Raw genomic sequence first — 13,139 nt, forward strand, 5'->3', positions numbered from 1 at the left:
AATCATTACAAACAAATAAAAAATCTAAACGAAATTAGAACTTCCATACCAAAATAACTTATAGCATGAACATCCTCGCTTTAGAGGTTGTCAATGCAACCCTCTTCTCCCACTCTTCACACACTGATAGCAACACTGCAGAAGAAATGCTAGCACAGGCTTCCAGTATCCGTAGTTTCAGTTGCTGCACATCTCGTATCTTCACAGCATAGACAATTGCCTTCAGATGACCCCAAAGATAAAAGTCTAAGGGGGTCAGATCGGGAGGCATTTCTTCTGCGGTGTTGCTATCAGTGTGTGAAAAGTGGGAGAAGAAGGTTGCATTGACAATCCAACACAATGGGCAGCACTTTGAACACATTTTATAAGTGGTCAGAAACGTGTAAATAACTCATGAAAGAATAAAGTAACGTTAAAACCAAGCACACCATTGTTTTTCTTGTGAAATTCTCGATAAGTTTGATGTGTCACATGACCCTCTTCCTATTGAAAAAACGAAAGTTGGATACAAAATGGCCGACTTCAAAATGGCCGCCATGGTCAACACCCAGCTTGAAAAGTTTCCCCCCTCCCATATTCTAATGTGCCACAAACAGGAAGTTAATATCACCAACCATTCCCATTTTATTTAGGTGTATCCATATAAATGGCCCACCCTGTATATTATATGTCTTAAGCACAGTAGACACTTGCTAGTTATAAGCGCAGCTGTACAAATTACTACACAAATTATTCATTTCCCATGACTTAAACAATATCTACACTTCATCTCCTTTTTTAATTCTTACTTCTCATTATCTATGTTCTTATTTATGTAAAATGTACCGATATTTGGAAGGTTAAATAACCAATGTTTCTGCATTGTTTTTGCATCATGTAGAATGGTATTTCTGATTTAATCACCGTTGTTACACAGAACCTGCCATTTGCTTTGTATATCACAGCTGGCTTTAACCTTCTTTGTATTACTATGGAATTATGGAAAATATTGTTTGTGTCACACGTCTTTTTTTACTTGCTTTAAATCTCTATGCAGCTGTCAAGAGCTGAGCAGAGGATGAATAGGTTAGATCAATGCTACTGTGAAAGATCCTGCACTGTAAAGGGCAACGTCTACAGAGAGCTGGAGTCCTGGGCAGACGGCTGTAAGAAATGTACTTGCATGGTAGGATGATCTATTTAACATGCATTTATAAAAGGTTGATATTTTGCTTAATAAGCCTTTTTTCCCAGTTTAGTTGTACACAAAGGGTTAAATGGGTTGTCCAGTTGCATGTAAATAAAGCATAATTGATGTATAATGAAAACATATTCAACTTTTTAATGGGCTTTAAGGGAAATTTATAAAAACTAAAATTTTTCATTTGCCAATAGCAACCTGTCAGTCTAAATGTTTCACTTCTCATATCCCCTTTGTAAAATTAAAGGAGCAACTTGATTGTAAATGAAAGGTAGAGTAGTTTCCCATAGTTAGGCTAAGTTCACATCTCGTTTTTACTCTACGTCTGACGTGTACGTTTTAACATGAGAAAACAGTGTCAAAACATGTACCACAGCGTGCACATTGATTTCTATGGTCAGGACGGACGCCCTAATGGTGTTTGTGCTTACGTTTTGTTTGCTTACGTTGTATCCCTTTTTTTTCCATGTCCTGAAAAGTGTAGTCCACTACGCTTTTCAGTACTTTTCAAAAACGTATACGTTTTTTATTTGTATTGAAGTCAATGGCGACGTATGGACGATGTATGCAATATTAAACACTATGTTTGCATATGTAAAACGTATACGTTTTTGTAACCTAAGGGTATGTGCACACGTAGTCAACCAAAACGTCTGAAAATCCAGAGCTGTTTTCAAGGGAAAACAGACCCTGCTTTTCAGACGTTTTTTTACCAGCTCGCATTTTTCGCGGCGTTTTTCGCCTCGTTTTCGCGGCGTTTTTTATGTCCGTTTTTGGAGCTGTTTTCATTGGAGTCTATGAGAAAACAGCTCCAAAAACGTCTGAAAGAAGTGTCCTGCACTTCTTTTGACGAGGCTGCATTTTTACGAGTCGTCGTTTGACAGCTGTCAAACGACGACGCGTAAATAACAGGTCGTCTGCACAGTACGTCGGCAAACCCATTCAAATGAATGGGCAGATGTTTGCCGACGTATTGGAGCCGTATTTTCAGACGTAAAACGAGGCATAATACGCCTCGTATACGTCTGAAATTTGGCCGTGTGAACATACCCTTATATGGGAAAGCTTGACTTTACAAAGTTTGATTTAGCTAAAGAACAAAAAAAAGTGTATGTTTTTATAAGTAAGAACGGACACAAACATATAAAAACGTATACGATATGTTACAAATGCATACGTTCTTGTAACTTTAAAAACATATATGTCGTCATATACCTCAAATGTGTGCACGAAACGAGATGTGAAATGAGCCTTAGTTATTCGGGTTGCTGCTTTCATTCTTCAAATAGATGAAATCTATTCTACTTTTTCCTAATATCATATCCACGTTTTAGCTTGCTGTCAGTGAGTGGAAACATTCTTGTTTACATCCAGAGGCTGGGAACATGTATAAAGTTCACTTCAGGCAGCACCTTTCCTTAACTGCATTTGGGAGCACTATGGCAGTCCATCTCTGCACCTTCCCCATTTTAGTTTCTTCTTTCTTTTTTTTCAGGCAGCAAAAAAGACTAGGACTAGATTAACTAGTCTATGTAGTGGTGTAACTACCACTGTAGCAGCCATAGCGGCTCCTACGGGCCCATGCCCAGTGACGTCTCTAGCAACCTCTATGGCTGCTACAACAGTAGCGACGCCACATTCAATAGTATCTGCATATTTAGGATGCAGATACTATTGAACACTATGTCAGAGCAGGGAGGTATCTCCCTGCTCTGCCATTTATTAGGCTACAGGCCACGTTTGGCCTGCAGCCTATCAGGCGCAGTGACAGAATCCCTGCGCAGGTGAACGTGATGACGTCACCGGATCACGCCAGCCTACGCAAGGATCTTGTCAGCATTGATGCCTTGGAGCAGCTCCGGTCATCGCAGGATGAATTTAAAATTTTTTGTTTTATTTGTTTGAGGGCGCTATCTACAGGGGACTGTATGGCGCTATCTACGGGTGGGCTGTATCGCACTATCTACAAGAGCGAGGTGGGGGTGTTATCTACAGGTGCCTTTAACGCACTATCTACAAGAGTAAAGTGGGGGGGGCTATCTACAGGGGTGCTGTATGGCTCTATCTACAGGGGGTGCTGTATGACACTATCTACATGGGGAGCTGTATGGCACTATCTACATGGGGAGCTGTATGGCACTATCTACATGGGGTGCTGTATGGCACTATCTATGGAGGGCTGTATAGCACTATCTACGAGGGGGAGGTGGGAGGGCGCTATCTACAAGGGGGGACTGTATGGCACTATCTACAAGGGGGAGGTAGAAGCACTATCTACAGGAAGGCTATATGGCCCTATCTACGAGAGGGAGGGGGAGGGCACTATCTACAAGGGGGAGGTGAGGCACTATCTACAGGGACGGATGTAGGACACTATCTACAAAGAGGAGGTAGGTGCACTATCTACAGGGGAGCTGTATGGCACTATCTACAAGGGGAGGTGGGGGCACTATCTACAGGGGACACTATCTACAGGGCCGTCTGTATGGCACTATCTACAATGGGAGGTGGGGGCACTATCTACAGGAGGGGCTGTATGGCACAATCTACAAGGGGAGGTGGGGGCACTATCTACAGGGGGGCTATATGGCACTATATACAAGGCAGGAGGTGGGGGGCACTATCTATAGTGGGCATTATCTACCGGGGGGGCGTATGGCACTATCTACAAGGGGGAGGTGAGGGCAATATCTACAAGTGGGTGCTCTATGGCACTTTCTACAAGGGGGAGCGGACACTATCTAACGGGGGGAAGGGTGGCATTATTTACAAGGGGGTTGTGACACTATCTACAGGGGAGCTGTATAGCACTGTCTACAGGAGGGGCTGTATGGCAGAATCTACAGGGGGCTGTATGACAGAATCTACAGGGGGGGCTGTATGGCACAATCTACAGGGGGCACTATCTACAGGGAGGCACTATCTACAAGGGGTGCTGTGTCTGGCACCCAGGGGACCCCCACCCAGTCAAAAGTTTGCTGTGGGGCCCAGTTTTTCCTAGTTACGCCCCTGAGTCTAAGTTACACAGTTCTGCATATGAAAATCTTTGGGACTAAAGCTGCCCTTATTAGATAATGAGTCTGAAATGGCTGATTTCAACAATTTCTGGCAATCGCTGCTAGCCACATTGTTGTTTTGTTCATTGTTGAAATGAGACATCAGTGAGAACCAGGAACATCTGGCAGGTGGGGAGTGGGATTGGAACAATATTAATAAGGTAAGTATACTGTAAAGAGTTAAACCCTTAGGCCCTGTTCACACTGAGTATTTTGCGGGCAGAAAAAAATCTGCCTCAAAATTCCTTCAATTGCCTGCACTTTCTGGCTGCGTTTTTCGCAACGTTTTTCTGCCACGGCCATTGAACGCCGCAGACAAAAAACATTTTCTCTGCCTCTCAGTGATTTCAGAGATGGAACCGCAGGAAGAGCATGTCGCTTTTTTTCCCGCAAGCAGCTAAAACACTTCCGCCTCCCATTGAAATCATTGAGAGGCGATTTCGGGCGTATTTTGGCGCTAATTCCAACACAGTTTCCACGTCAAAATCCATGCCAACACACTCCGGCCTTTGAGAGTAAATCTTATAACATGGAATACCCCTTACAGGATATATACCCATTGATATTTCAAGTTTTGTTGTACATAGATTAGATATATAGCTTTTTTTTTCTACAGAATAAATAATATCCATCTATATCCATCTAATATATTTATCCAATAGGACAAGATTCAAAATCAATGCAGATATTGAATGATAAGAACATGTCTCCTCAATGTTCTCAGCAATAGATATGAAGCCTTCCCTGTTGTGTTATTATTTGACATTTTGTACAGTATCAGCTTATTGAAATGGTTCTGCAGGAGGCTGCTATTAACAGCATGAGGCTAGTAATGTAATAGGTGACACGGGGTTTAATATTGATACTATTATTTTCTACAGCTACTTAGACTAATGTCGTAGTAATTTACTTGTTTGTTCTTCACAGAATGGGACTGTTCAGTGTGAAACATTAATCTGTACAGAACCAACGTGTCCAGCTTATTCCGCACCTGCATTTGTTCCTGACAAATGTTGCAAAGAATGCCAACGTAAGTGTATTTATAACCACTATAATACCAATCTTTACAGTTCCCACTTACATATTCCAGTGATTATCCTTATAATAATGATTAGAATAATGATTATACTAATATTTTCATTTAAAATCCAAAAAATTATTACAGCCAGGGAACGGAGGGTGGCAAATGGCGTCACATACATGTAGTAAAATATGGAGGGAATAATGTACCACCTGCGGTCAAATATATGTATAATATTCTTCTTCACATCGCAGGGGGGGGGGGGAATGGTGATAGAATAATAGAATAAGTTTGGGCACTTTTCTCAGGTTATAGACTTTCAAGGTAACTATACTTTTTTTTTTTTTTACTTTACTAAAAGTATTTAATTATTCTACATTTTTACAAGTTTGGAATTTGAAACAAGCTCATTGTGAATAACGTTTAGGTGGGATCATTTATCTATATACAGTATGTCTTATCTACGCTGCCTGTTTTTAAGACCTTGCCTTTTGCTTTGTTTTGTTTTTTTTTCTACTTTGTTTGTTTCAGTGGAAAACCACAGCATCAAACAAAAAAGTGAATGGAATTTGTAAAAACAGTAGGGTCCAGAAATCAAACATTCACCGAGGGCATGGTCTGTGAATACTGAATTCGGTGTATGCACCTCATCCGTGGATGTGCTTGATAGAAATTGCTAGCATTGTTGTAGCAGCCCGGGGCCCAAATATCCTCTTTCCGTGACCAAATTACCAAACAACATCAGTGACTAAATTGCCAAACAACATATATTACAGAGTTTGAGCGTATTCAGAGCTTGTTTCAATAAACTTTATTTATGAAACCTCTTAGGTTATTAAATACATGGTTTAACCACTTTTTTGTGGTAGTTGCTATTCAGATTTACTCCGATATTATCACAAAACTATTAGTTGTTTTTATTTTCCATGAAATCAATTAAAAGACTTGAATAGAAACTAACATCATATCAAGCTTCATCCGGTAATATTTTCCATTTACAGAGATCATGACATTATTTGGTATATGGTAACTTCTAGCAAGATTTGAAAGGATTGTTCCATGTTCCATTCCTGCATTAAGTAAAGCTTTGTCCGCATCTACGCTACAGTTTCTGTTATTCTGTTCTGTCAGTGGAAGAGAATAACGGGAAAAAACAGAAGCACCGTATCCGTCAATTGAATTTAATGGGTTTTGTCAGGTTTTCATCAGTTTCCAGCATTTTGCCAGACAAAATATCGCTGTATGCTGCGAATTTTGTCCAAGCAAAAATTACAGAATCTGTGAAAGAGGCTAACAGAGCCTCCGATGGAGATATGAGATATGAACCGGGCCTATAATTTGTTTTCGCATGTGTAAATTCCAATAATAGTACATAATATTTTTTTATTTGTCACAGAAATATAATGAAGACCATGATGATTAACAGAAATAGTTGCATACATGGCATTATACCTCTTAGACTTTGTTTACTAGCCTCTTACGGTAGACTGCGGCTGTGAGAATAGTGAATAACTAGTAGCGGAAAAAAGATAAATGGTCTTTACCAAATTCCCATGCATCAATCCAGATTGTGGCCTTCAGATTGGCCTGACTAGAATGAGGCAAGCAAAAAACCTAGCTGCCAAAGGAAGCAGAAGACACAAACCTAGACATATAGCCAATATGTGTGATGAGTGCAAAAGTCCAAGCATGCACCCAAGTGTCAGAGTCAGAACAAAACTCACCAGTACATAGACCAAAACCAATAGTCACAACCCTTATTCAGGTCGAGAATGAGAATCAAACATACAAACTGGTTTGGAGGATTCCAATGGAAGTTGAAAAGGTTATGAATTTTCCAAGATTTGTGGCTGGGGAATGAGTTGTGATTGTGGATAGATTAGTGGCAGTTTTTTTTTTCTATTTAACAGATTATTTTTTTAGCCTTTTGCACATAAATTTAGTCATTACCAATATTTTGTTTTTAAGCATAAAACATTGTCAGCAAGCATAGCTTTTCAACTTTTAGACCCGATAGACAATTCTTTACATGAAGCTGACTAAACTGGAGTGCTGGCCAATGTATTCAGAGCCGGCTTCAGGGGTGTATGACCTGTGAATACACACATTGTGCTGCACCCTTCCTGCTCCCCACACCCGGAGGAGACAGGAGAAGAAGTTCTGTCCAAATCTGAAAGAAACTTGTGAGCATTTCCAGTTAATTTTTTTGTACATAAAAATACTAAATTCATATACATTGTGTTATAGCTAGTGAAGGGTCTGAGGGTGCTGCGCATGACACAGGGATTCGAAGAGAACTAAAGAGAGAACTCCTGCGCCATGCACCACCACACCTCAGGCCATGAACACGGCATAACATAGTAATCAGTTGTGCCTGGAGTGTTCCTTTAAACTGAACATATAGACAGCGTACAGTCTGTACATCTTTAAAAATAATTCTGCTGATATTTAATTCTCCTAAATACAGTACAGCATGCCCAGATGTGTCCTGGGTCATCAATGTCATGGTATTTGGTATGCAATTATATTATGAATCTTTGATATATTTAGTACCCAATATCCTCATAGATGTGAAGTGTGACCGACAAACACATATTTTGTATTCTTGTTTATTAATGTCATATTGATGATGCTTTCATTTTCGTGGAATACAGGTCACATTGAACTGCTGTAATTAACCTAGAAGCGTTCTTTATAGATATCTATCAGGGAAGCTTGAGCGTTAAGCCATGCTGGCAAAGAAACAAAAAGGCTTCTCTGAGAAGCAAAGGAAATAAATTATTTACACCGCTGGTAGATTCTATTTTTATCCTTTTTCAACTACGAATGACGTAGAACTTACAGCCTGGGAGAAAGCTTCTGGGGGAAAAAAGAGCTGCTTCAATCTCATCCACGATTTAGACTGTGAAAGTATGTGGATGGGGAATTGTGTTAATAAATGCTAATCTACAGTCATTTTACGCAACGTGATTGTATGGGGTAGTGTTACTAGTTGAGAACTTATGACTGTGTTATTGCTGAAGGCAAATAATTACTTGTCTGTATGCTAGAAACTGTGCTGGTGTAGAAAAGGTTTACAGCAAAGACCTCCTCCACACAGCTATAAACCAGAAAACACACGCTGCTTTACAGCCCACATATTGCTACATCGTCCCAAGTGGCTCGGTTAAATAAGTATTTTAAACTCAGTTAGAAAAAATATATAACCATAGAATAAAAAGCATCATCCACACAAGATGTTCAAACTGATCAATAGCCATGCCTTCCATATGTATCCCATATTAACGGTATTCATGCCATTTGTATTCTTTAATTAATGGTGTCTGGTTTCGAAAACTGATTTTCAATTGCCCTATTAGGGAGTTCTGAGGTAATAGCGGAAGGTCCCACATCTATTGGGACCTTCCAATAGAAGGTGGCTTTAAAGAATTTTTCTTGCTGTGAAGTTTGCAACTCAGGTATCCATGAACAATATGTGTAATGCTTAACTTGCCCTGTGGTGGTGCTGTAGGGAAATTAAACTTTTGCTATCACTAATCGCTGATCGCTGGGGGTTCTACATACAGTACTGAAATTATTTTTGTAACTGTTTCTTTTCGAAAACCAAAGCAAAAACTGCTCGTATTAACATACGTTTTTCAATACGATTGTTGCAGTCTGGTGCTGTGATCTGCTGCATTAGCGTCCTGCATGATTATACCCTTTCTAAAGGATTTTCCCTGACAAATTCATTGCTTAACAGTATAATTTCGCTCAGTTTAGATGAAATAGAAGTTACAGATGTTTATAGTGTAGATATTGTAGAGCTTTATATCGTTTTCTTCTGCTAATTTCAAATTATATACCGATGCTTTGGACTATAATTAACACATCACTGATCATTATAACTTCTAAACGGTTTTACAAGTGCTAAAAAAAGAAGGGTTTCCTAAAACAAATGATTATCCCCAAGTTACTTAGTGCTTTTATTTAATTTACCGTTCTTGAATAAACAACAAGAACCGCAGTGATTATAGTGTATTCGAGCTAGCTTGGGAGCAGCATTCCTGCTTGAGTCTGCATCTTTTACATTATGTTTAATCTTGTTTGAAAAGGGTTTTCTACGCTGATAGGTGCCAAAGTATAAAATGAGTACAAAATACAGGACATAATATTACAACCTGGTCACATGGTTCTACCATTTTTCTTATTTGGTAGCGTGCCAGATCCATGAATAGATGAAGTTAATAACTTTTAAAAAGGATATTCTAAAAATTGTTTATGCAACTGTGGTGGCAAATGAAAAACACTATGAAAAATTCTAATGGGCTAGCCAAATTCATGGGTGAGTAAGAGCAGAATGCCCAAACAAGTCTTAGATTGGAAAATGTACAGGAAGCAATGCAAAGGAGAATCTAAAACACAATAGGAAGATGTAGTACACAGAGAAATAATTCAAGATTTTGAAGGTGGAAGGACAGAGAATGAGAGTGGAAGAAAGAAGATAATTCAGGCAAAGAATCAAGAGGCCAAAATCTGGAACAGAGATAAACAAATTACAAGTAAAGCTTCAGTGTACAGCAGTTACAGTAGTAAATGAAATATTTTATGTAAAAGGAACTTGCCTCTCTGTTAGACCAAGCATTGTTCCAATCCTTCAAGCCAACCAAACATATTTTAAGTGATTTCGTCATACTAAAATTTGAAAGCAAATTCAGTATATGACAAATAGTTTGACATTGTATAAAAGTGATTGTTAAATTATTAATCATTAAACTTTTATTATGAAATGTTGTAGCATACATGACAGGTTCATTTCCTGCTCACTAGTTCCAATTAATCCAATAATTTATCATGTTCAGGTCAAATTAAATAACAATTTAATCATTTAGACTGGATATGTGTGCCTATTGTACCTGAAAGACGAAGCATACTATATTGTTAATGTATAAAACTGGAAACGCTAGCTTGTATTAATATTTGGGTGTAGCATTGACAAGTAGATGAACAAGCCATCACAATAAACAACTAGTCTATTGTACAACCCCCATAGTTATTATACAAAATTATAACAAACGTAATTGTTAAACGGGGTTTATGAGCTAAGAAAAATGACTGCTTTTCCTCCACAACCAACACCACTCTTCCCTACGCTGTGTTTAGTATTACATCCTTTTTTTCTCATCTCAGACAATTCCTTTAAGGAAATGAAATCAAAGCCTCCTACCCATTTTAAATAAATTGCCAACTGTGTAATACATGGACGGGCCAAGTCCGCCAGAGGGAGAGCTGCTGTTTGTTAGCGGCTCCCCCTCTGACTAACTGAGGGAGGTCCACAGCAGGAGACCCTCTCTGAAGTCCAAATGTCCTAATAGACTATCTAGTGCAGTAGTGATATAATACTTTTTGTTTAAATTGCAGTGGAGTAGAAAAGTTAGGCTCTGTTCACATGTGCATCAGAGGATCCGTTCACCTCCTATAGGAGTTGTCATCCACATTTCCTAGACTCCTGAGTAGCTACTGTGTCACTCTCTAGTCATATTCCTGCTTGGAACAATAGAACTGTCTGACAATCTCTGAGTAGAATGTCATTACGCCATTACCCAGATATCCCAGAAACGGATATAAGTGAGAAACATCCAAATAGAGTTTTTATGTAGTTGACAGAAAAGGTCAACTCAAGGACTTATATATACAGGTTTTGTTTTGTTTTCACCTTTTTATTTTAGGGAAAATGCAATATAAGGGTATGTTCACATTGAGTTTTTTGCAGGCAGAAAATTCTGCCTCAAAATTCCGTCTGGAATTGTGAGGCAGATTTTGATCTGCCTGCACGCCGTTTGCCGCGTTTTTCGCGGTGTTTTTCACTCGCGTCCATTGAGCGACACGGGCAAAAACGCAGCAAAATACGCTTTCTCTGCCTCCCATTGATGTCAGTGAAAGGACAGAGACGTAAACGCCAGAAGATAGGGCATGTCGCTTCTTTTTCCCGCGAAAAAAACCACCTCCACCTCCCATTGAACTCAATGGGAGGCATTTTTTAATGATTTTTGCCGCGTTTTGCGATGCGGTTTCCGCGTAAAAAGACATGTAGAGAAACTCAGTGTGAACTGGGCCTAAGAAAGTTGTTTAAACAAAAATAGTTATCTATTTAGAGGTAAAGGCATTTCTCACAATTATATTTATTTGTATTGTTCTATGAATTGGAGTAAATAGCGTTTCTTGCGGTATATTAAATTATTCCCTTAGCGCTTGTATTTATTACACTAGCTTGTCATTTTATTTAATGTCCAATACATTTGATAGATATATAATTAATATAAGAGCTAAATTTACCTTTGGTTATAGCATTGCATATCATATTTGTAAACCTGGCTTACTTAGAGTATAGATTTATAGTGACGTACACCATTGTGCAGCGTAGGCACGCTCCACTAGCAAAGGATAAATGTTCAATAACAGGGTATTTAATTACGTTGACTATCCTCTAGTGATCAACCCGACCTCAGTAAATGTCAGATGAATAAACATAGGTCCGTTACAGAAAACCCCATAAAGGCATTCTGAGCCTATCCCGTACAGATGACTGGAACACCATTAAAAGTCAGGGTGCAAACATTGATATAACAATGTCAAAAGCCAGCTTCTGCATTGAGTCTAATTTATGCCTCAAAATAGTAAAAACTGGTTTACACGGGGAGATGTGCTGCTGCAACAACGAAGATTTTATAGGCTGTACAAACTATGCGATCAGTCAACAACAGAGCATTTGCTTGTTTTGTCGGCTGATCACTGCCCTGTTTACGCTGCCAATAACCGAGAACGCTTGTTGAACCGATTATTGGCTTGTGTAAATGGGCCTTAACTTGATAATGTATGTGTTGGCTTTGCCTATTATGTGAGGAACATATGTTTATATAAAGTTAATGGCATGGATCAAAATAGCCCTCAGACCTGGATGATGTAGTTTGTGACATGATTAATATAAAGATAAGATCCATCTATTTAATTGGGCAAAAAGGATATGTAGCAGAACTGAGCTTGTCAGATAGCACAAAATGCTTCAAACATGCCATGCGCTCCCCATCCAAGTAAAAGGCTTAACTGTTGGAACCATTAGAAGATAGGATCTGGAATAATACGTGAAGAACAGTGCAGACGTGCTAACATTTTAGAACCTAGGGGTGACTAGTATTTAAGGAATTTAAGCCATTTACTTTTATGAAGAGAGCTCAACATAACTGATTCACAAAGTAAATTTTTTTATACCAGTAACTTGCTCTAAAATACCATACGTTGTTAACAGGGAGTAGTAAAATGAAGCAAACCCCCAAAGTAACATAGCAGATTCAATTATGATAAAGTTGACTTTACAGATATTAGAAATATGAATAGAACATGTAAGCATGTAAGTAATTATTCCAACTGTTGGACTGTACATTATTATAGATGCAGTAGTTAAGTCTGAAAATATGATACCAATGTCAAATCCATAAATTTCCTAATCCCATTAAATATTGCTCCAGCCACGTTTTTTCTAGAAATTATATATTTTTTATCATTAAACGTTTTGAGTTTGTCAAATGAAGTACAAATGCAGTGCATCTAAATGTATCATTTAACAAAATTCATTGCGATACCATGAAGTGTTATATGTGGCTGCAGGTACACCTATAGTACTATTATAGCTATGACTACTGTAGATTTATCACAATTTAGCCCCCCAAAATGCATCTCTTTATGAACGGTCTTTACATTTCCCCATTTGAATAGCCTATTAACGTATGTTGAACCTGTAACCTGAAAACCACTTGATTGGAATCTATCCAACTTTGATGTAGAGCTGAGGGCAAAGATTCAAGCATGATTTTCAGCTGTGAAAAACATTTTGGGGGAAATTTAT

At 38.7% G+C, this 13,139-nt stretch overlaps 1 protein-coding gene across 3 annotated transcripts in view; it reads left to right on the forward strand.

Annotated features, from left to right (window-relative positions):
• NELL2 (neural EGFL like 2) overlaps positions 1-13,139 on the forward strand; it is a 269,144-nt gene that overhangs the window by 132,577 nt on the left and 123,428 nt on the right. For all 3 annotated transcript variants that reach the window (XM_075857036.1, XM_075857034.1, XM_075857035.1), the window contains exons 8-9: positions 1,037-1,165; positions 5,164-5,266. In XM_075857036.1, coding sequence (XP_075713151.1) covers positions 1,037-1,165; positions 5,164-5,266 — 232 coding nt within the window. The remainder of the gene's footprint in view (positions 1-1,036; positions 1,166-5,163; positions 5,267-13,139) is intronic.

Source organism: Rhinoderma darwinii, chromosome 3 (assembly GCF_050947455.1).
Source record: "Rhinoderma darwinii isolate aRhiDar2 chromosome 3, aRhiDar2.hap1, whole genome shotgun sequence".
Taxonomy (NCBI): domain Eukaryota; kingdom Metazoa; phylum Chordata; class Amphibia; order Anura; family Rhinodermatidae; genus Rhinoderma; species Rhinoderma darwinii.